The 24,502-nt window shown below is 46.3% G+C and overlaps 1 protein-coding gene across 1 annotated transcript; it reads right to left on the reverse strand.

Annotated features, from left to right (window-relative positions):
• Positions 1-10,464: 10,464 nt before the first annotated feature.
• SNAPIN (SNAP associated protein) lies at positions 10,465-23,768 on the reverse strand. Its single transcript, XM_086947565.1, has 4 exons — positions 23,583-23,768; positions 18,222-18,268; positions 17,749-17,867; positions 10,465-12,241 (listed from the first exon to the last, which is right to left on the reverse strand). Exons 1-4 carry the CDS (start codon positions 23,711-23,713, stop codon positions 12,137-12,139), a joined length of 402 nt encoding a protein of 133 aa, XP_086803691.1. The 5' UTR covers positions 23,714-23,768; the 3' UTR covers positions 10,465-12,136.
• Positions 23,769-24,502: the final 734 nt, after the last annotated feature.

Here is a 24,502-nt window from a genome sequence, read left to right on the forward strand (position 1 = left end):
GATATGCTCTTCGACGTTTCTTTATTTTTCCAGGACACACTGCTGTCACACTGCCTGGCATAATGTGCAGCGCTGAACAGTGAGCGGGAACTGCATGCTCCAAGTACATGACTTACCACAAGCCTTATTGATTTTTGTTGTTTGTGTTTCCTGCCAACTAAAAAAGATACTTGTTGAATTGATGATCAATTAGACGCGGCCGGCCCAAAGTGGTTGTAGGCGGATTGCTGTGTTAAATTACACTGACTACGTTGATTGCTGTTTGATGCCTGATGACAATAATAAGGCGCTGCCGGCCATGATATGGTTGTAGACGATGAGCTGTGTTAACACTTTAAACCACTAATAAAGGTTTTTGAAAACTTGAAGTCAAGGGAAACCTAAAGATCAGAACCCACATGCTCCTCTAAAAGTAAATTAAATGAATGGCACAACTTTGCAGACAGACTAGTGACTGCTGAGTTTGGGGTGCCCTCGATGTCTGCCTGACTCGGAGCACTGTACGCATCAGGTGTCGGCCCCGCGTGCAGGAGGCCTCAAACTGTCCAGCAGTTATTGCACTGCCCCTTTTGGCAGCAGGCCTTACTGTCTATGTATGATAGACTGCAGGTTAATTCTGTGTGTAGCAGTGGGCACCACAGAGTCTGCAGCTGTGTGATGCTGTTTGCGTGCAGGTGGCTTGCATATGTGTGTACAGTGTAGCTGTGCATGATGCTAAGTGCATGCAGGAGGCTTGCAAATGCATGCCCAGTGTAGCTGTATACTATGCTGTATGGATGCAGTAGGCTTGCCTCTGTGTGCACAGTGTAGCTGTGCACAATGCTATGTGCATGCAGGAGGCTTGTAACTGTGGTTAACAACACACAAAAGAGCAGACAAGGTCTATCAGTGGTGTGTAACTGCAATAGCGACTGTGAGGCACTAATGGCGAGCGCATGAGACAAAGGGTTGCACAAGTTGGAAACTTCTTGTCACCAAAAGGACTAAAAATAATACCCATCAGACCACCCATGTGGTGGAGTTGCGTCATATGGGGATCAATGATCATCCCATCACGAATCTGACCATATAGTGTCGATCCGGGAAGGGTTGTCAGAAGATAGTCCTGTTATGATACCAAGAGGTATTGTGAATGGACAAAGTGCAGTGCTCAAAGAAAAATGTGTCAAATAAAATTGGCTACCAGGACACCGAAGAACATTACAATAGGGGTCCGAGTGTCAAAGATTAAAAACACGCCGAGTAGCAAAGACTACTCAGAGGCGCTGTGCAGTACGGTCGACATGTTTCAGCTGTAAGAGCAATTAGCTCAGCTTTCTTCAGGACCTTTAAACAGAAAAAACGGCTACTGCAACTACATGTGATATGTATAGGTGAAAATTAATGTACTCATCTAGAGTTACATGTATACCAGGAACTAGTACACGTAAAAGTCCACTGGAGGAAAGGAGTAGTGTCTTCTTCCCAGCTTTGTGTGGGTGATGACCTCACCTCACCCGGCAACCGCTCGGGAGTATGAGGCCCCGCCCCGTTCGGGTCTGCAGCGAGAGCACCGACGGAGAGAGCGGGGCCTCATACTCCCGAGCGGTTGCCGGGTGAGGTGAGGTCATCACCCACACAAAGCTGGGAAGAAGACACTACTCCTTTCCTCCAGTGGACTTTTACGTGTACTAGTTCCTGGTATACATGTAACTCTAGATGAGTACATTAATTTTCACCTATACATATCACATGTAGTTGCAGTAGCCGTTTTTTCTGTTTAAAGGTCCTGAAGAAAGCTGAGCTAATTGCTCTTACAGCTGAAACATGTCGACCGTACTGCACAGCGCCTCTGAGTAGTCTTTGCTACTCGGCGTGTTTTTAATCTTTGACACTCGGACTCCTATTGTAATGTTCTTCGGTGTCCTGGTAGCCAATTTTATTTGACACATTTTTCTTTGAGCACTGCACTTTGTCCATTCACAATACCTCTTGGTATCATAACAGGACTATCTTCTGACAACCCTTCCCGGATCGACACTATATGGTCAGATTCGTGATGGGATGATCATTGATCCCCATATGACGCAACTCCACCACATGGGTGGTCTGATGGGTATTATTTTTAGTCCTTTTGGTGACAAGAAGTTTCCAACTTGTGCAACCCTTTGTCTCATGCGCTCGCCATTAGTGCCTCACAGTCGCTATTGCAGTTACACACCACTGATAGACCTTGTCTGCTCTTTTGTGTGTTGTTAACCTTAGTTTAGGGGAGTGAGCAGGAAGGTCATTAAATATTTCCCCTCGACCCTCCACACACCTTTTTGTTTGTCTAGGCTTGTAACTGTGCCCAGTGTAGCTGTGCACTATGCTGTATGGATGCAGGGGGATTACGTCTGTGTGCACAGTGTAGTTATGCACGGTGTTGTGTGCATTCAGGAGGCTTTCATCAGTGTAAACAGTGAACCGTGCGCTTTGCTTTGGGTGTAGGAGGCTTGCGTCTGCGTGCACAGTGTAGCTGTGCCCGGTGCTATGTGCATGCAGGAGGCTTGCGTCTGTGTGAACTGTAAGACTGTGCGCAATGCTGTATGGGTGCAAGAGGCTTGTGTCTGTGTGTATGGTATAACTGGGTGCAGCAAACCTTGGATAGCATGCCTTAGGCCGCATATCTTAGACTTTGCCTACATGCGGCTGGATGTCTGTGTGTAGCAAGCTTCAGTCTGCATACAGTGCGCCCAGGCCTCAAACTCTGTGTACAGCACGTCTCAGGTTTGGCATCCGGCCTCATGGCTCAGACTCTGACTGTTAGATCCAGTTTAAGGCTTTTTCTGCTCAGCAGGCCTCTGGCGATCTAGTGAAGCAGGCCTTGTGGTGCTTAACTTTAGCATTCTGAGGTTCAGTCTCCAAATACACATTTATTTTTCTTTCTATAGCGCGATCAAGAAACTATGGAGTATCAGAGCGCTTTATAATTAAGCACAGTTACTTGAAATTAATATGCAGCTGTATTTCCATACATGCGACGTCAGCAGCCTCAGTACTTTTAATCTGTGCGAAAAACAACTGGCTGCCAATAAATACAGATAATCCCATCCTTGCTTTCAGTATTTGCTGATTTTAAAATGTCTTTAAATGTTCACTTAAGGATCGCATTTCATTCCAACTTAATTCAGGAAAGCACACCTCTTAACACTATATATTCAGCCGTGAGCCAGGGGAACAAACCTATGACCTGCAGTGGGCCGCTGATCACTCTTTTCGTAAGTGTTTCTCTATTAGTAACTTTTTAAGGACATGACCGTATTTACGGTGCGCACAGGCTGCAGTCCATGTTAGCACTTGACTTTTTGGGTGAGCGAAGCGTAAACCAACTCTATTACACTGAAATAAATGACACACCTTACCGCTGTCGTAAAGCCTAAGGTAACTCCTCAGGAGACAGATCATTATCTTTGGCACTGGAACAAATATGGCTTGAATCGGGCGATGGAACTAATTTGAGCAAGGGATTGCGGAATGAAGAAAGATTACCGGCCTGGCTCGCCTCTCTGTGGACAAGACGGTCTCCCGAGGCAATTGCCGTGGTGCGAAGGGGGAGGAGGGGGTGTAGGGGGGTCCTAGATTTTAATTGCAGCTCTTCTGACAGCTGAGCATGATGGGGTGGGACGGTGCAAGCAAGCAGCAATGCAGCAAGCACCATGATTTGCCACAAATATAACTAGCTGCAAGCCTCCTACAACTCCGGCAGCAGGATGTGACGTCACCCGCAACGCAGGAGGAATCGGTCTCCTTTTCTGATTAAATACATTGTAATACTGCCAGCAGCAGCTGCTCCTACCGCAGCCAGCATGCTCTGAGCCTGTTGGAGCAGGGTGCACACGCCATGGCGTGCTGCCACTCCAGTTGCTATGCGTGAGAATGCATTTCAGTGCGGTGATGCGGAGCACCACACTGAAATGCCTTAGTCTAGCGTCTGATGAGTGGTACTTGGTAGGATTGCGTGTACGAGACATCTTTATTCCTCAACATACGATCACTCTGCATGCATTGCGTCATAACTTCCATAACCACACCTGAATACCTCTTAGCAGACTACGTAATTCCTGTTTAGAGACCACCTAGAATCGCAAGGGTCCTGGCATGCATAAAATCAATGACACTACATCTCGCCCTTTTTTAAATAAAAAGTACAGACAACATCATCATATTTCCTCAATGGATCACAGAGGTGCTCGCACTGGTCTGCCAGATCGGGTGGTAGGTAGTTGAGATGCACCTTGATCAGGCACCAATGACAAGCTCAGAAGTTTGATCTGGACATTCTGGCGGGATTACCTCAATTGTGATCTTAGGAGCTCACGAAAATTGAGGTAGGTGTTTAAAGTGGGACAAGTCCCATGTGATGGACTTTCTGGGGCAATGCGCTGTCACCATGTGTGCTTTGCACGTTACAATACACAAAGGATCGACAGCAAACAGAGTGTCAGTTTTCTGCTTCCATTTCTGTTTGACGAGTACCCAGCCCCTTTATCGTAGACTGTTTCCTGGGCACGTCGGTACTGATCAGAATATGTTTTCATTTTGCACTTTCGACAAGTATCTGTGACACAATCGGCATTCAAGTCAACCTGATGTCCATTGTGGCAGTTTGGTTCCCATGGCTCACCCAAATAGCAAGGTGGCAGGACTCTCACCAGTTATGGAGTGAGGAGTTGATCGATAGGCCTGAAGGGCTTGACACATGGCTTGGTTTAGATTGATTCCCTCCAACGATGCTCACTGAATTACCCTCTTGAGGGTGCCCATAAATCGTTCAACACCACCATTGGTCTGGGGCCTGAGAGGTATACTCTTTTGCTGCTTGACCTTGAGTCAAGAAACGCCTTGAATTCTCCCCCTTCATAAGCAGGTCAGACCTTGTCAGTGGATGCTAAGTAACCTTGGAGGATAAGCATTTACAAAGGTGGTACGCTTTCTCAACTCGTTCATCTAGGCAAGGGAACCACATTCGGCCTGTGTGCAGTTTTAAACTGCCATGTCGACCTGGCAAGTGCACCCACTTGCCAGGCCCTAACCTTCCCTTTTCTTACATGTTAGTCACCCCTAAGGTAGGCCCAAGGTACCCCTGCAGGCAGGGTGCAGTGTATGTGAAAGGTAGGGCATGCTCTGGTGTGTATGTGGCATGTCCTGATAGTTTACTACTGCCAATTTTGTTTTTCACTATTGCAAGGCTATCTGTCCCCATAGGATAGAATTGGGGGTTTGCTTATAACATCTGGTAAGTATAACTACCCCTGGGAACAAGGTAGGGAAATAAAGTTCTGTATGCCTGAACTCAGAATGTTAAAATGCATCTTTTATTAAGGGTGATTTTTACATTCGGTTTCTAAATACCACTTTTAGAAAGTAGGTATTTTCTTGCTTAGCCATCCAGTGTGCCTTTGCTAGGATGTGTAGACTGTCTGGCTTTGGCGTGACAGGGGGTGGGGATGTGCAGTGACTCCAGAGAGTCTGGAAGAGTCGGGCTGGGTTGAATAGATTTGAGCTGCATTTAGAGTAGGGGAGAATATTTTCTTTCACCCGAATAGGCCTGGTCTGCCTTCCACCATGTGGTCTCCACCTCCTGCCCGGAAGCTGCAACAGAGAGGACAGAACTGGTTTGGACTGGGCACAGGGTTTCTCTGACACCAGAGAACAAAGGATTGTGCTGCAAAGTATTCTGGCCCAGACCCCGGAACTTTAGATCATCCCTGGAATTCAGAAGGACCCTTTGCCAAGTAGAAGAGTTGGAGAGACTGAGAAGTACTGCCCCTTTGCTGTGTGTGGTTGGCCTGCAGTTGCTGTTTCCGCCAAGGAAAGGAGAAGGGCTTTGCTGTGTGCTGTGTCCCCTGCTTGAAGGAGATCTCCAAGGGCCTGTGTAAGCTGGTATCCTGTTCTGAAGTCTCAGGGACACAAAGAATTCACCCCCAGCTCCCCTGAACTCTGCTGCTGTGAGTTCTGACCTGCCAAGAGGTGCCTGGGCCCGTTTTGGACCTCTGGAGGTTGTTGCTGCAGTTTGGGAGCTGGGAGAAAGAAGAAACTTGAAGAGCAGCAAAAGTCTACGCATCGCTCTTCTTGCAGCTGTTTTTCCAACGCATCTCCACAGCGTGAGAAGAATTTCGACGCATTGCCGTGCTGCTGCGAAAAATGACGCAGTGCCGGTCGCTACTGCAAGAATCAAGGCATTGAGGGCCGCTCGATGCTGCCACATCGATCACAACACATCCTGGATTTCCACGCATTGAACCTGTGTGGCAAGTTCTCCCACTGCATCACCTGCGGACCGAAACAGTCACAAAGAATCGACGCATTACTCCCCATACAGACCGGATTCAACACAACCCTTCCTCTGCGTGCAACCGGACTGTTGCATCGCCTCCCCAAGGTCTCAGGAGTTGACGCATCTCTTTGTTTCCGACTGTGGCTATTGGGCGTTGTGAATTTTCACGCAACTACAGGTACTTTGTGTAAAAGTTACGCATCCATAGTTTTCTATGATACAAGTTCTTGAAACCTTTTGAAAGTCTAATTTTTAACTGTGTATGTTAGATTTTTGTCATTTTGGTCTTGTTAAGTTTAGATAAAGATATGTTACATTTCTAAACTGATGTGGTGTCCATTTGTGGTGCTTTCACTGTGTTACTGTGAGCGTTGGTACAAATACTTTACACATTGCCTTTGGTATAAGCCGGTCTGCCCGTGCCAAGCTACCAAGGGGGTGAGCAGGGGTTATCTAAAGTGTGTATCCCCCTTACCCTGACTAGAAGCAAGGGTCCCTATTTGGAAAAAGGTACCTACCTCTGCCAACTAGAGACCCCCATTTCTAACACTTGCTGTCTCAGGCTCTCGGGTATGATGATTCTCGAGCCCCTCAAGATGATACCTTCCTGGGCGACAGCTTTTTCATCCTGTACATTTTTGAATTTTTAAAATTAAACATCTTCAGCAAAGGGTCACATTTTTTTCTTCCAAGATTGCATTGTAGTGAGGTCTTTGAGGATAAGCATGTCTTCATTTACATTGGTCACAAAAATAATCTGTTCAATGGATAGAGCTGCTGGCGTGCTGGACCTTTCAATGAAGTGGAGATGAACTTCAGTTGCTTTGGATGTCGAACTGTGGCACTATAGCGGCATGAAAAGTAATCTGCAGGGTTTTGCTCTTTTCTTGGGATGTGTATAATCACAGAGCTGTACTCTTGCAGACTCAACCCCCACCTCTCAATGTGAGGGATCGCCTTCATTTTTAGATTTTCAAAGATGTTGAGCAACGTCTGGTGGTCTGTAATGATGGTGAAGCCTTTCCCATATAAAAAAACATGAAAATGTTTTTAGGCCCACACTTCAGCCAGACTCTCCTTCTCCAGCTTAGAGTAGGCACGTTCTGCTTCAGACAGGCTTCTACTGGCATAGGCCACAATGTGTTTCTGGGCATTCGGATGGCCATTGTTTTGAGCAAGGATTAACACCAGCCCCACCGGGCTCGCATCTGCTGTGAGCTCAATATGTAACTTGGGGTTAAAATAAGCCATATCAGTTGCATTCTCAATCGCATGTTTTTATTTCTTTGAAACTTTGGTTGTTATCAGGAGACCACTTGAATGGGACATTCCGCTTTGTTAAGCCTCTCAATGGGGCATTCACAGTAGCAAAGTCACTAATGAACCTTGAGCACTAATTAGCCATGCCTAAGAAGGATCGCAGTATCATTACATCTTGTGGGGAGGGGGGGGGGGGGGGGGGGGGAGTAGATGGCAGTGCTTGAACCTCATCCGGGTCAGGAGTCATTCCCCCATCAGAGCGAATGTGCCTAAATAATTTAAGTTTGTTTTTGTGAAACTCTCACTTGGCTGCATTCAGAGTGAGAAATGCAAAAAGAACAACTGATGGACAGAATGCAGAACAATGTCATACATTCACCCCAGTACAGAGATCTGGGCCTAAATCCATTGTTTTTTTGCTCACCATGACATTCCAGTTTGAACCCAGCCATATCAGTCCTGACCATGTGCCCAATGGGAACAGTCCAGCCTGAACTGCCAAGCCAGGTACTCCCTGGACTGGAAACAAGCATCCTAGGACCGGTTTCGGGGTTTCTCCCTCATCAGCCAGGATAGCTTGACTCCAGTGGCATGCCAGGTTCTCCCTGGACTGGAAACAAGCATCCTAGGACCGGTTTCGGGGTTTCTCCCTCATCAGCCAGGATAGCTTGACTCCAGTGGCATGGAGAGCACAAGACCATCGTCTGGGCATACCCGTCCCACCTGGGGTAACAAATGAAAAAAGACCAATTGATGGACAGAATGCAGAACAATGTCATACATTCACCCCAGTACAGAGATCTGGGCCTAAATCCATTGTTTTTTTGCTCACCATGCCATTCCAGTTTGAACCCAGCCATATCAATCCTGACCCTGTGCCCAATGGGAACAGTCCAGTCCGAACTGCCAAGCCAGGTCCTCACTGGACTGGAAACAAGCATCATAGGACCACCCTGAGTCGTAAAACGGTCCCCAATCATGAAAACTGCCCCTTCCACTCCTCCCTGACCCCTAAAACTACCCCCTCCCTCCTGAAAATCATCCCCTCACCTGGAGTCCCAAAATGGCCACCAGTCCTGAAAACAGCCCCTTCCTCCCTGCCCTGAGCCCTAAAACTACCCCCGTGAAAACTCCCCCCCTCCCCCTGAAAACTAACCCCCCTAGCCCTCAAGCTATGCCCCAGTCCTTCCTCTCCTTTCTTTAATTCTACCCACCCATCCGGTCTCTAGAACTAGACCACTGACTGCCTTAACTAAGTTTATGCGTGGGTAAGGCATGTGCATTGTTAAGGCAAGTGGTGTTCTGCTTGCGTGGCAACAGCACGCATGGTTAATGCTGTTTACCATTTTCGACGGCCAAAAGCTGCATCATAGTACGCTGGACCAGTGAGCGTCAAAGTCTGTATTAGTCATTCCAGAAAGACACTAGCCCCCACTAAATTATTTTGCACCAAACATTGTGCCCGGAGACCAGAAGCCCGGCTGCTGCTGACCCTCAACCCCCAAAAGGAGGACTTTGTGGCATCCTGACTTCTGTGGCCAGTCACCCTACATCACCCGTGGACAGATAAACCACCGCAAAGGCACCCACATAGACCGCATCACAGCCAGAGGATTCTTAAGCATCTTTTCATCATGTATCCCCAGCATCAGGCCCACTCCATTAAAGTCTGTGGCGGTTGTGCTGTAAAGGCTGGAACTGGAGTGAAAATCCCTCTAGTGGTCAGGTAACTGTCCAAACCTACCCCATTAGCCTCCTATACCTCCATCCTGTCAGGTTTGGTCACACAAGCCAGGCTGGAGTAGTCGAACTAACTTTGACAAACTTGAAAAGTTTGTAAGGTTTTTGTTGACCAATGCTTCTTGGTGGTTGAAATCAAAAGTGATAAAATCTTTGAAAAATCTTATCTCCTGAACCCTCGTTTTAATTTTGCTGATCTTACACTCTAAAAAATGCATAAAAATTCACTGTTTATAAATTGGTGTCACGTTTCTTTCCTGTTTTATAGCTTTATTTAGTCGTTTGATGCTGTTAAGTAGATTACACTAAGTACCTTTGTTCAATCCTTGATGCTCGAAACCCATAGCTGCCAGGGGTCGGCTTAAGGTTGTTCAAAAGAGCCTGACTGGACCTAATAACGGTTTTCCGAGTGCATTCCACGATAAGGCACTGCAGCAATATCATATAACATACCGAGATCCTCACCAATACTGATTCCACTAAAACTTAAGCTTCTCCCGCTTTGACAAACTGTGATTAACTGGTTACCATTGCAAAGAACCACTCGGTGTACAAAACCCTAACAAATATAGAAGCCCAAAAGCAACCTTGTTCAAAACACCGACCATTCAGGCTGAAAAAAACTCTGCGGCAGACAAGTCATCACTTTATCAGCTATCTAGGAAATTAGTCAAAATGCTCAACATCTGCTGCAGAATATGCCGGTAAGAGATGAAAACTCACTAAAGTACACTAAAACACAAGAAGGAATTTCCACATCATCAAAACTTTCCACAGCAGAACACAAGGTCAACACCCATTTTGGAGCTGCAGTGCTAGTATGAAGAGGTCAGAGGCGGGTGCATTAGCTGAGTGTTGTCTTGGTATTCCAATGCTGTATTAAAATGAGGTGCAAGTGTCAGGAACAAGGTGCATTGGGTGAGTTGGAAGGAGAATATGGTGATCCAGAGCTTGTTTATGTGGGATGAAAAGACAATGAATGCAGTGCACTGACAAGAGTTACTTTTGCTGGGCACCTGATGCTGGTTCAAGTGTGTCCGCAGCAACGCGGTGCATTACTGAAGCAAGGTACAGTAGTAGAACAGGAACGTGAGGATTGGTAATAAGAGGCTGAAGCCGTTCTGGTAGCTGCAAGTCACACAGCAGCAAATGAAAAGGCACAGCAATCCAAGAACTGGAAGTTTATTCAAAAGCGGTTCGAGACGCGGTTGAAGAAACCATTTTACCATATAAAGCAAGCACAACCATTCCTGAGAAGAGAGGACTGTACCCTCTCTTCCACCCACACCCACCGAAAAAAAGACATTGAGGAATCCACATCTTGACTCTGGAGCCATCAGGTTGTAGGGCAGGAGAAGTCTCCAGGCATCATTTCTCACACACAATTTGGCCAGACCATTCAAAGGACAATAAGATGGATGGGAAAAAGGTAACTCAGCCAGCCTATCTCATATTGTTATTTTCAGGATTATGATTGCAGTTTGAGTAGGTGGGTTGGGTAGGACAGGGACAGTGTGAGCTACAGAGAGTAGAGCTTTTCCTCGGGTGTGGTTGGAGTGGTAGGGTGGAAGAAGAGCTCCTCAATTTCACAGACTGGGGGCCTCTGCCTAGCTTTTTGACTGGAGAGTTCTGGAAATGATGGTCTGAACTTGTAGAGCTTAAACATATTTCCAACCCCCCTACAGAGGATAAGAACTTCTCTCGAGTTGTTGCAAGTTTAACTGGCATGGAGGTACCTTTAGTACAGAAGTTTAGTATTTTTTGTTTTTATTTAGAAGGCGAGTACTTCGTGTACAGGGACTGGTTTTGCTCCCAGGTGCTTTACAGTTTTTGGAGTACGGCGTAGGGCAATTTTTTTAGTTGTTGCTGGTTAAAGAGGGAGGTGGTGATCTTGTGGTACAGAGCAGGGCATGGCTTCTCTCACAGGTTTGCGGTATGAAGGAAAGAGGAGGCGGAGTTCTTCGGCTATGAAAGGTCGTTTTTTTTCACAGTTTTGACTGGAGACTGAGAGGGTTATGTTCTTAAGATAAAGATGGCAACATTTTTTCTCACTTTGTTGTGGGGTGAAATTAGAAAGGATCTGGGGACATGTCTCTGCCCCAGGTGATGGAGAAGAACTTTTTGAGATACAAAAAGCAGGGTTATTCCCGGTTATTTGAGGACGGAAATGTGTTAGGAGAATTACTAAGACACAAAGACTATAGCTTTACCCCATGAATTAGGAGTGGGTGTGTAGATAGGAATGAACATTCTTAATGGTTGCTTCTTTTGTATTTAGGGTGCTGTGGACTTGAGTCGTGTGTAGGAAGGGGGTTGTTTCCTAGTTAAAGATGGCATATTATGGTTGTAGGAACCACAAGTGCCTTTCCCATAACCTATAGCTCTCCATTACATCTGGTAAGAATGCATTCAATTAGGTACTTGCAAGGGTCACATTTATTTCCTCCTGACAATTTCAGACTTATCAAGGATTGTGCTCTGCCTCCCACTTCTTTGCCACAACATTGAGAAACAAAATACAATCCAGCATCCTAACTTCATTAGCGATTCTGGCACACAGGCAGTTCCAGAATACATTTCTTCTTCTTTTAGTGTTCGCTTCACGAGATGGTCTCTCTCATAGACTCACCTCTCCCCAAAGCAATACTTCCCATACAAGAGATGAGAAGAGGGCCGCAGAACTACACCAGAATCTTTCTGTCAAAGGCCTTCACTGCCTGTTGCTAAGAAGGGTGGCTTCATTGTGGCTTCAGTGAGACATGCGGCAAGCATCTCTACATGTTATGACTTGAAGTGTCTAGAGCAGCCATGACTGGCCCATTAGCAAAGACTTCCTCATCACTTGCTTGGTGATCCTGGGGGGTACACACCACTTGACTCAAGCATAGCCTTCCTGCGTGCGGTCTCCTTACCCACGCTGTGATTAAGACGCCTCAGGCGCTCCTGTAAAAAAAAAAAAACAGCCATGAATAATACTCTCAACATTAGCTCTCAGTTGAACTCGGTTATCCACTCTTCCAATCCACCATACCCTCTCAAGTACAGTTGTGCAAGCCAGAAATTCTGTACCCGACCATGAGGGTGCCTCCTCACCTAACCCTTCATAACACCATAAAAACGTGCTAAATAAAAAAAAAACACTCAAGCTCAGTAACTGAATTTGTCGTTTGTACTCCTAGCCTGCAAGATATGGAACTCATCCTACTGGTCTTGCCCTCTGTCAGCCAAACACAGAGTATTAAAACTAACAATTTAGGTTAACACAGTCTTAATTAAAGATGTTTAGATGGGCGCAGGTATCATCCTGCCCAATGGAGCAGGAGATAGTCATTGGCCATTTAAGCGAATGGGTGAATGGAAGGACAGCCATACCACCGTGCAGCTGAGGAAAGAAGTGGAGACATGATCTAAAGAAATATTTGCCAATAGACTATAATCAGGTGGCTCATGGTTGTAGGAGAGTAGGGTCTGCTTTCCTAGGGTCACCCCGATTTTTGCTTTACTGATTTTCGACTTAATGTGGCCGTGGGCCTGCTAATCAGACCCACAGCCCAGCTGTGCCCTCTCTAAATTCAATACCATGTACTTTAGGTACATTACCAATTGGATATTGGGTCACCTTATGAGCCACTGTACAGTGTACTATAGGTACCCAGGGCATAGGTGCATCCAAGGCCTACCAGGGGCTGCAGCATGTATTATGCCACCCCTGGCTAGCCACTCGCATTGAAACAACTGGCTGATCACTCAGCTGGGGCAAGGGGTGTAATCACCCCTTGCTTAGGTGTAGTATACCTTTACATATAGGCACATATATACCTATAAGTCACTCCTAAGGAAGGCCTTAACAATCCTGGAGGCAGAGTGCTTGGTTTTATGTGAGATGAGGCTCTAGCATGAGCTGAGCCTGTCTGCAGCTTTCGGAACCATGCCCTTATAGCCATACCATATACTCTTAAGTGCATTATAATTAAGGCTCTCGGTTTTCCGTTTAAACGGATTTTTACATATAAATACAGACGGAAAACCGTCTGTATTTATAAAATTAAAGCGGAAAAATACGACCAAATCAGATTCCGAGAAATGTTTGGCAATCCGTGCTCTAGCCCTGACCCCAAGGTTATGTTTGAGTGTCCCTGGAAGCTGTCTCAGCCCGGGTGTCACACAAAGGGGGCTGGGGGGGGGGGGGGGGTTGGGGCTGAAGCCCTTTGAGCACAATGGGCGTTGCGCGCCAATCTCTAGCACTTCACCCAAAAGAGAGGCAGCCAGGTGTGCGCGCACTGCAAGAACGAGTGATTCACACCTGATGTTACCCTTGTAACTGGCGAGACCCCCTTCACAGGCCCTGGCACCCTCTGCACATTGGCTGTTTACATTTCAGCAGGTTACTGATGACATAATGGAATACACATCTACTGCCTGTCCGAGGGGCAGGGACAACATGGCGTACGCGCCGGGCAGACACTTAACCTCTGCAAAGTGCTTAAGAATGCTTTTCCGCTAGACACTAGAGCGCCCTGAAGCAGCATCCCAAGAAACACTTTGAATGAATAAATACATCACAGCCTTGCCCACAGGTATCTGCACTGTCCGTGAGACGAAGGCTCACTGAGAGGAAAGGTTTGTTTTGTAAATCCAGCCCGCTACTCCTCTGTATCGGTGAACACTGTTTGTTTGATCTTGGGCCAGGAGCCGAGGGTGTGGGCCTTGTGTAATCAGAGCTCTTTGTTACTGCCCTGCAATAACCGCAGGCCGGCTTCATCTCCAATAATAAGAAGCTCGGTCCCAACCAGAGATCTGTCCAGATGCTTCTCATTCCAACACGGACTACAAAGGATGCGCTTCCGGTTCTGTGCACAGCTGGCCTGTGCTTGTTGAACAAGCCTTGGGAGAGCCCCAGGGGTCACTGTGTCATTTGCTCCCTTGCAATACCCCAACAGGATGGAACCGAGTGTGAGACTTGTTCACTCCACTCATAAAGGATCAGAGAGTGTTCCAGGGGCCAGGCACCCTCACCGGGCGTCAGTGTCACTGCGCCTGCGCTGGCCACTGTGAATCTGGTCTGATCTCCTGCACACTCTGGTTCTCGCCTCAAGGCAGTGTCTTCCTAAGGATTTTGGGGACCTAAGACCTTAATATTTTTGGGTGTTCCACTAACAATATTCTTCTAAGTGAAGTACCTTGATGCCAAACAATATTGAAATATGTGTTAAGGGCTGAGATAGAGAAAAATACAGAAGTACAAATGATCAAAAGTACATTTTCCCAGGAGCTCCTAGGGTGGTGGGGGCCCTGGGCAACCGCCCACTTTGCCAATGGCTTAAAACGTTTCTGCCTCAAGGCACAATACTCTACAAGTGCGCCACAGCACACATTGTCACATCAGGTGGGTGTGTGCAAATGTGCCCTCTTGGGTTCATGTGTGCAGAGGTCGAAGCTGCTGATATGAGGGGACCCCTCTGCTTGGCTCAAGGGGCCCTTGAACTAGTGACAGCCCCCTCGCTTTGTGAATGTTCAGCCTTTGTTTTCTGAATGCAGACAACCAACTGTGTCAAATGTGAAGGCAATGAATTGAAAGCGCCTTTCAGCACATCTAATCTGGGCCAAAATGGGAACAAATGTTTTGTGAGTGCTCCGTGCCCCAGAGGGCAGGTGCTTTCTACGCTCGTGTGCAAGTAGCAAAGAAAATTCAAAGGCGAAACTGCAGTCATGTCATGTCCTCTGCAGGCCAACATAGTTGGCAGAGGCGCAACTAGAGCCAGATTTCAGGTCACTGAAAGTGCACAGGTGCACTTGTCTAAATTTTAAATGTGTTTACATTTAATAATCATGGCTAATGACAGTGTTTTCAATTTTGTAACACAGCAGCAGCTCACTAATTCTGCAAGTAATTTCTGTGGCAAAGTTTTCAGCTGACTGTTTTGTGTTTACTTAATTTGGCACCGATATACATATAGCTAAACCTATAACAACCGCGTGCAGTCTATTTAAATAAATGTGGAAAAATACTAGCTGAAACGTCTGTTTTTGCTTGCGGCAAAAATAAATACAGATATATACAGATAAAATGACAAAAAAATAAATATGGATAAATACAGACGGAAATGTTAAAAAAATAAATACCATAAAACCGGGAGCTCAAATTATAATCCTCGGGGTTGAATGCTAACTTTGGTTTGGCTTTATCAAAACCTGTCGTGCAGGATGTCATGCGCTTTGGAATACTACCCCATCGCCAGTTCTGGCGACTGGGGTAGCATTCCACCCTTCTAGAGGGAGAAGACATTTTGTTCCCACTAAACCCGGTTAAAGTTAACCAGAGCCTCAGCATCACAAAATGGATGCTGCTGCCACAGACACAAGTCTGACCTCCTGCTGCTTGGAGTCCTTCCAGCGAGGGAGGCTTGGACAATAGGTTTCGTGTCTTGAGAGGTGCTAGCACCACCCAGGCAGGCCATAGTGTATTGGGGCAGGGAGGGCTGAATGAAATGAGACACTGCCTGGGGCACACAAGGTCTCCCATGCATAGCCCGGTTCAAACCAGTTGCTGGGGCACTCCAGCCCCAGCTCTGGCGCGAAACTGGACAAAGGGAAAGGGGTGTAACCACCCCTTCCATGGTCCCACCCATAGGAGGGACCTAGCAGGTAATCCAGCCCTTTAGATTAGTATATAGGTAGGAGCTGAGTCTAGCAACTTTAGATTTATCCTGACTGAAACTTGAAACATAACTCTTGCTTTGTCACCGCTCCCGCCGGAGCCCGAACACAGAGCCTGACAAGACCCGGACTTCCAGACTTCCTTCAGCTCGATCCACAGCCACAGCAAAGATAAGACCCGTGGAGGCGACGCGAGACGTGGAATCGGCCATCTTGGAAAGCCAGCGAATTGCTTTCCGTGCAACTTCTGAGGCACCCTCGAAGTTGTGCATTGGGGACTGAGAAGCCCCAGCCCCGAGCATCATCTGCACCAAAGACCAGCCCTCCACACTCCACGAGTGCCGCGTGGGGCCCTTTTGCATTTTCCTGCTCGACGCGTCTGTCCCGTCACTTGCCCGTTTGCTAGTGGCCTCTGTGAGGACGAACCTACGAATTTCCACCTCTGGCCTGGTTGCTCCAGGCTGGCCCTTGCTTCCCTGAAAAGGAAAAGCCCATCAGACCTTGCTGGTCTGATCCAGAAGCCATCTTCGATTCCTGTGTGGGTTGCTTAGCCAAGGCTTGTTGACTCCAATCCGGAAGCAGACACCGCCGACAGCAAGATCCTTCGTGGGACAGTCCGTGCCCAGCTCCTGGTTGTCGTCGACACCTCTTGGTTCACGTGGCTGCGGAGACAAGCTTCAGGACATCACCTGATTGCTTCGCGACATCGCCTGCCTCCTTCCTGGTCACTGGCTAGTGACCCAGACTCTGTCCCCTCTGCTTTCAGGTACTCTTCATCCTCGATCCGCCCTTGGATCCAACCGGACACTTCTCTCCTGGTCGCCTGCAGCATCTTTCTTCAAGGCTCCATAGGATTCAGCGACGAAACCCGACACATGTTGACACCTATGCACCCACTTCCTGTGGGTGAGGTAACGCGAGTACTCTGGTGCTCCTGTGGGTATTAACTATCCTAGTCCCAGTTTTCAATAGTTTCTCCTAGTCCATCCGGAAGTGACCTAAAAGAACTAGTTTCCAATTCTTTCGTTCCCATTCTAACTCTATGGTAACTTGCGTGTGTGTAAAGACACTGCACACAGCTCCCGTGGGCCTCCTACTTCCTATCCTTTGGTAGTACAGTGTAGCCCCAGCGATTCCCTAGGCCTATCCTTTGTTCGTGACATGGTTCTTATATCACTATTTTAGTATATGGTTTGACGTGCCCCTAGGGTGCTAATGTATATTGTGCAACCTATTGTATGATAATTAAGTATCTTGTTATGTGCTTGTGCATCTGACCTCATAAAGAGTTCAGAGGGGTTGTGTTAGAAATAAATACATATATATTTTATATATAACCTGTGTGGTGTCCTTTCATCTGGTATTCAAGGGATTATATATGGTACAGCTGGCTTCACGTGCCTTCTTAAGTTTAGCCTAAGACTGCTTTGTCCATGCTACCACTAGGATAGCTGGTCTATAAGGTTGACTTTACAACCATCACCATAAGGGTTGTTTGGACTGATACAGGGTGCCCACTAGAATAGTGGACATCACATATCAGGCCAACTTATCACAATGGTCATCTATTAATCAGTGGCTATGCTTAGCACAAAACTCACCCTACGGCATCAGAGTGCAGTTTATTTAATGAGGTGAAGACATTAACCTGCAGAGTCTGCAGGGGGAACAAACAGGAGCAAGCAGGATCACGTACTGGTTAAGTATTTTCCTAGGTTGAGAAATTCCTTCACCCAAGGAAGGGCTACTCAGAATCACGCTTTTACCAGCATCTATTCTAACTATATATTCACCTGGGCATTCTGCAAAATATTATTGACCAGAACCACTCTCCGCCTGGCGTTCAATAACTTCTTTACATAGGGATCCAGGTCCAGCGCCACTTTCTGGTCCTCGTTGATCCTGCAGAGCTCTGAGGGTGAGAAGGGAGCAAAAAAATGGATAGTAAATTTGGAATGCCTGTATTTCAGGCCAAGCAGAGCTCTATGGTACAACAGGACCAGCTATCTTAAAGTAGATCTAAGTCAGGCAATTAGCAGAGGAAAGAGAGCAGAAAGATGAAAAGGGAAAAAAAGAAGAAATAGGTTTTGCTAGATAAAGAAAAAAAGAAAGAAAGAAAGAAAGAAAGAAAGAAGACTGAACAAAAACAAAGAGCGAAACAAAGAGAGATACATACACACAATAGCTGATCAGAATCAAGAAATACAAAAGTTGGTAAACTAGATCAGCTAACAGCTCATAGCAAGAATTAAATTGTAGTGATTACCTGTAGCTAGGTTATCAATATGCTCTCGCAAATCCACCTGGCTTTCTCTGCAAACAAAGAAAAGAAAATGCTGGTCACAGAAAAGATAGGGGGCTAATGTCTCCTACCTCTGGTTTAACGGCCAAGTTTAGCACATCAAAATAACCCGTAACTAAACATGGGGTGCCCGCTTTCAGACAGTAGTTTGGTTCACAAGATCTTGCAACAGGGAAATACAATATCTTATCAACAAATACGATCCCGAAAAACCCACAAAGTGGTATCTATTAAGTAGAAGTCACCATCTTCAAAACTAGCAATAAAAAAAAATATAAGCGCCCATTCTGTATATTGCTAGGAACCACCCTGCTCCGTCTAAAACCTCACCACATTCCCAATTTAACAACACATGCCCGCTTTTTAAGAATCTAGAAATCGGATTTTAGGACAAGGTTCAAATAAGCAGATGACAAAGCGCAAGAGGGGGCTTTTACTACTAGCTCATGCAACGGCCAAGACATACCGCACAATCTTGTTACACTGCATGCCGCATTCACACAGACTGTACTGGGCTACATGCAAGTAGCTGGTTTAGTTAAGCCAGATTTTGAATTCAGTACAGAATGTCGATCCAACACTTCATCATAACCAATTAAACTTGTAGTGGAGTCCTACTACTCGCCAAGATTTGGGTGGCTAACTTTCAATCACATTCAGAAACTTTAAGAAGAAACAGAGGGAGTTATGCATTGCATATTGTAGGTCATTCTCATTGCATTAATACACTATGTACGTTATTCTACTCTGCAGAACAGAGCCAGCAAAACAATCAGGTGTTTCAAAAATACAGGACTTTGCCGAAATGCAGGGGAGTTGACCACTGCTGTCTGACCTCTGACATTAAGTATCAAAGGATGTGCAACAGGTTAAATCTCAACCAGAAGAAGAATTATCTAAGGAAATGGCGTTGACACTCAAGCCCCAACGTAAGAAAATAAATGCCAACTGCAGTTCATAAATAATTTTAGAGAAACCCTGCTATGTAAATATAATACATGGATGACACATATTACATAACAAGCATTTACAATGCAATGGTCTCGGCATCATTAAAGGTAGAGCTATTGGCATTGCTCATGACATTTCTTTAAATCATAAATAAATGGCATTGTCATTTACATTGCCAACAGCTTAACCACATCGCTGCTGTGCATTTTCCCCCCCGGTGCTGGGATCTCAGATTCCCCACTGTTCATGACGAGCTCAGCTCGTCATCAGCACAGCTCAACTGTGCATCATGACGAGCTGAGCTCGTCATGAGCATGGAAAGGGTTAATCGTTAAATAAATGGCATTGGCATTCACAATAGGCAACTGCAAGACTTTGTTTGTAATGTAAGCCATGCTTTCGCAGTACTGTTGAATTTCATTATTGTCGCCTAGTGCTATTTTTCAGCCGTATATAGCGTGAGTTTTGTGGAGGTGCACCGTGCACGCTCGCACACTGCTCACCCTGCGTAATGCGTAAAGACCTAGCTCTGCCCTTCGGCCTGTGTTGTAATCGTACAGTAGGTTGTGAGTAGCTGCGCTTGATTGGTTGAGGCATCCCCTCCTTGCTGCTCCCTTCACAGAGGGCCGACTGCCTCAATGAAGCTCCCACATGTTCAGCTGTTCTTTGTTTTAGCTCCTGTGTGTCAGTGCACCGTGTAAGCGCACAAGCATACCCTGCTCTCTCTGGAACAGACACTCAACACTCTGCACACTCAACACTCTGCACACTCAACACTCTGCACTCACACTCTGCACTCTGATTGGCTCCTGTTACTGTCCTTTCTAAATTGTTGCTTTTGATTCATGAACAGGCTTAGTAGTCCCTCCTTGGTACCACCTTGTCTACATTTGTAACCTCCCATAAGGAGTGGACTTTTTATTTGTGTTGTTACACTGTCTGCTTTATCTAGTCTGAGAGCACTGTTTTCATTAATGATTTGCCCCTATTCCACCCCTTATGTGCTTTCCTACAAAGCACGCCGCCCGCTTTTAGATTTTTATTAGTAAGAGCAGTCCACTTTAACTATAGCTGCCCTGCTAGAGAACCTTTTTTTTGTTTGAAAGCGCCCCATACAGTGCTTTCGCTTTAATGCTGGCTGCTCGCTGTATTCAGGTTACAGCAAACCGCATCTAAAGAAAGGGACCCCGTCGCCATTAAAATGAAGCACAGCATTGGGAACGTTTACAACAACAACAACAAAAACATTTGTTAGTGAATTTCACTTGGGTGTAACCTGAATACAGTGAGCAGCGTCTAAAGAAAGGGGCGCAGCCACCATTAAAAAGGTCTCGGATTTGCGAAAGTTTGAGCTATTGGCATTATAAAGATGGCTCCCTGTTTTCCGTTTTTACTGATTTTTACAGATAAATACAGGCAGAAAACCATTTATTTTCTTGTCTGTCTTTATTTTTAAATGTGGATAAAAACGGCTATTGGGTGCTTTTTGAGTGATTCTAAATACATTTTGTCATGCCTGCCAGGCCAATAACTGTGTGGATTGATAGGTAAGGATGTTAAAAAGGAACGGTATTTTAGTAAAGAAATAAACAGCAGGAGATATGCACAAGGCCGATACTGAAATGTGCATATTTTCATAAGTGCATTGATTTATCTTCTGCGGGTGTTCATATCACTAAAACCTGGCAAGCATTCAAGCATGACTGTATATTTATTGGGTAAATTAATTTGGAAATATACCAGTTTTAGCTTTATTTTTTTTCGCAATACCCATAATAAATATGGATAAGTACAGATGGAGTTCGCAAAAAATAAATATGGATAAATACAGACGGAAATCACAAAGAAATAAATACCATAAAATCGGGAGCCCTAATTATAAAGGATGCCGAATTACCGCTAACTTTGTAATTCTGATCACTGAGCAAACACGAGTTTGCGGAGCTATAAATAAATACAAGTCTTACCAAATGTAGGAGTAAAGGCAGCTCGTGGCTCTTACTAGCCAACCAGCCCTACCTGACCCCACTCCCGTTTCACCTCACGTGTGCCCCGGTTTTTGGTTCTTCATCACGGATCTCAACTTTTTTTTGTTTTGTTTGCACTTAACTTTCTAGGACTGTGTTACATAACAATGGGGGTAGGGGTGCGCATGAAGGGGACGGAAGGCGGAGGGGGGGCAAGCTAAAGGGAAAGAGTATATTACAGTGCAACAAAACAGATTGTTACTTTTCGATCCTTGCCGACCTTTTTAGGTCGAGCCTAGAGCAGCGCGCATGCCCTGCTTGCTCGACTTTAGTGATGGGCTTTAGAAAGCTCACCACATGCTCGTGCGTGTTTTTCTCCTAGGCTATTGGGCTTTGCATGCGTCTTTCTAAGAAAGACAGCACGCAATTGGGCAAAGGCGGGTGTATGTCCCGCCTTTGCTCTACCAACGGCCTATTACCTGCGGTTACCCATACAGGCCACATCTGTTTTCAATTATCGTGCCCAGACATGGGCGCGATAATTGAAAACAGATCGCTTGCTGTGGTGCGCGCGCACCACTCGCATGCTTGTTTAAAATTGAAGCCCACCTCCATAAATGGGCGCCATTGTGCACAAATTACTTTAACCCCTTGCGCGCTAGCGGTTTTCCCGCTGTGTGCTGGGTTTTGTTAAAACCCGCGTTACATGACCAGCTCAGCTCGTCATCAGCATACGAGCGCCGTAGCTGATGACGAGCTGAGCTCGTCATCAGCATCGAAGGGGTTCACATAAGTGAAGTAGTGGCTTAAAGTCATCGCACTACAACCCTTTTACTTGCTTAGTATAACTATGCTGCACTTGATTGCATTGGCGTGGCAATGATGCTATGCTGAGCCTGGAAAAGGGCAGGATACTAATAGGAAGTGACTGTTTAACCTCTCGGAAACGCATTAAAGCGCAGTTCCTCTGAGCGTGCTGGCCCAACAACATTTCAACTGGGGATGCCCCGGTCGCTTAAGAGGAGGAAGCTATGTGTACGCGCTGCGTTGCCTGAAGATGAAGAGCGCGGAAAGCCCTGCAGCTCCATGCCCGTCTTCTCACCTATCTGTCTCACGTAAAGGGACATGCTGTAGGCTGTGACAGCCCAGGGAGGTGGAGAGATTGGTATAGGCGCAGTGCACGTAGTGACTTTGTGATTGCTCCTCCTCTCCGCTCTTGGGGTCTGTGTGCAGGGGCATCTACTATACCTCCTGATGTAGTCCGTCTCGAAGGGCTTCAAGTACGGGCCCGCCTCCATGAGCCGGGATAGCTCGGGCGGGACCACAGCATCTTCAACGGCCATAGCAGCAGTCAGGCCGAGCAGTCGATACATGAGAGAGTCGGAGCGTCTGCTGTCAGCTAAGAGGAGGCAGACGGGGCTGCGGGCTGTGACAACCGCCGCCACTTTTATAGGCTCTCCTGCTGCCGCCCCCTCGGACAGGAAGCGACGGGGTCACTGCCCATGGGGAACTGTCACTCACTTCCCCTGAGGCTGGTATCTCTGCCCCGTCCACGAGACAGGGCATAGTTTCTCTAGACGCCTCCCTGCATAAGGTCAAGCAGTCACCGTTCTTTTATAAACCCCCCTCTAAGTTTCTTAAAGTACAAAATTGCAAGTGTTCGGCGGTTTCCTCTCAACTGCTAGCTTAAGAGCGCAACATATGTTTAGACAAAAGTTCAGTTTTAACTAAATACTTATAAGGTCCAAAAAGCGAGACCTATTGGCTATGCCAATGCTTGTTGAACAAGTGATTGAAAGGGGGACGGTAGGCCCAAAACGGCAAAAAGCTGATATATATGCTAACATCATAGAAGTGCACAATAAAGCATGGCTAATTAAGTCATAGAAGAACCTGCGAAAGTTGACAGTTATGTTTCTGCTCTGTGGCTGGAGACAGTAGCACTGTTTGTGCTTGTCCAGCACGGACAGGAGCGCTGAATGAGTAACGTGTGAAAATACACACATTTTTACTCCAAACGACTACCAAATTCGGGCCCGGAGCCACTGATGGCAGAAAAAGTATTCGCTTCCAAAACGGCGCTCAACTCTTTGTCGTATTGCCGTTTTCCACATTGACTGCAAAAATAACATTTCAGTTGTCAAACTCATTCTGTGAGAAATGGCCGTTCTACGATCTTCCTCACGTGACATGGCCGCTGATTCTACGTTACTTCGGTTATAACAGATAGCAAAATATGCATGAAATAATGACAGTATCTTTTACAACTAAAAGATCCCATTCCAAGATGGCCGTCATACATAAACTTGTACTAGGGAACATCGTCTCCTTTCTATTTCTATGCCTCAGTGGTTGGTTCATGGACTAGGATCTGTATTCCTTCTAAGGCGTATACGGGGGCCCGTACCTGACAGCGTGCACGTGAGAATCTAACTGCTGCACTGCGGGCTGCAGCAGCTCCAAAAGACCCTCGGCGAACACTTCTCTGCCCGCAGGCGTACCCTCCGCCGATGACAAAGTGACTGTCGCCATAGCCATCTTCAGAAGGTGGTCATAACAAGCACTTGCGCACTACCGTTAGGGAAGTGTGATTTGTTGATGACGGATTTGGTCGGCATTAAGAGAGGACAATGTTTTGTAAATGATGCCTAAGGGAAGAATGCGGCAGCCATCTTAAAGACGTCAAGCTCTAGTCAGTGCCCATCAGGTATGGTAGTGAAATGAATTTAGCAGGGTTGGTCTTTCTCGGCAGAGCTATAATTGGGGCACCATTTCACGATGTTCAGTTTACTTTTCTACGAATGCCTTACTTTCTTTGGGTTTGAATGGTTCATGTTCACTTTGAATAGTTTTTTGCAGTTTTATATAGCGCGAACTGGACCCGTAGGTATTGGAGTACTTTACAGGAGCACCAGTTCCATTACCCAAGGACACATTCTTTCTTGGTTGACCCACGGAGATTTTTAAGTGATTGGCCCAGAATCACAGGCTGTTGAGTCAACCCCGAGAGACAATCCTGGTATCCCATTTCCAAAGTCAACATCGCTGGCCGTTAGGCCACATTCCTTGACAAGTTGTGTGCATATGTGACATTTCTAGGCATTACGTGACAAGTTGTGTGCATATGTGACATTTCTAGTTTTGCATTAGGCACATGTGTGAACATTTCATGCCTCACGTGTAACACCGTGAGTGAGACTAATTACAACACATTGAAAACAAGCATTGGCAAAGCAAAAATGTCTTGTCTATGGGAGAAAAAGGGTTGTCCAAGTGCACACCTGTTTTTATTTCAATTTCACTCAAGTTGTTCAGTTTCATCTTATC

This window comes from Lissotriton vulgaris, chromosome 12, assembly GCF_964263255.1.
Source record: "Lissotriton vulgaris chromosome 12, aLisVul1.2, whole genome shotgun sequence".
Classification (NCBI taxonomy): domain Eukaryota; kingdom Metazoa; phylum Chordata; class Amphibia; order Caudata; family Salamandridae; genus Lissotriton; species Lissotriton vulgaris.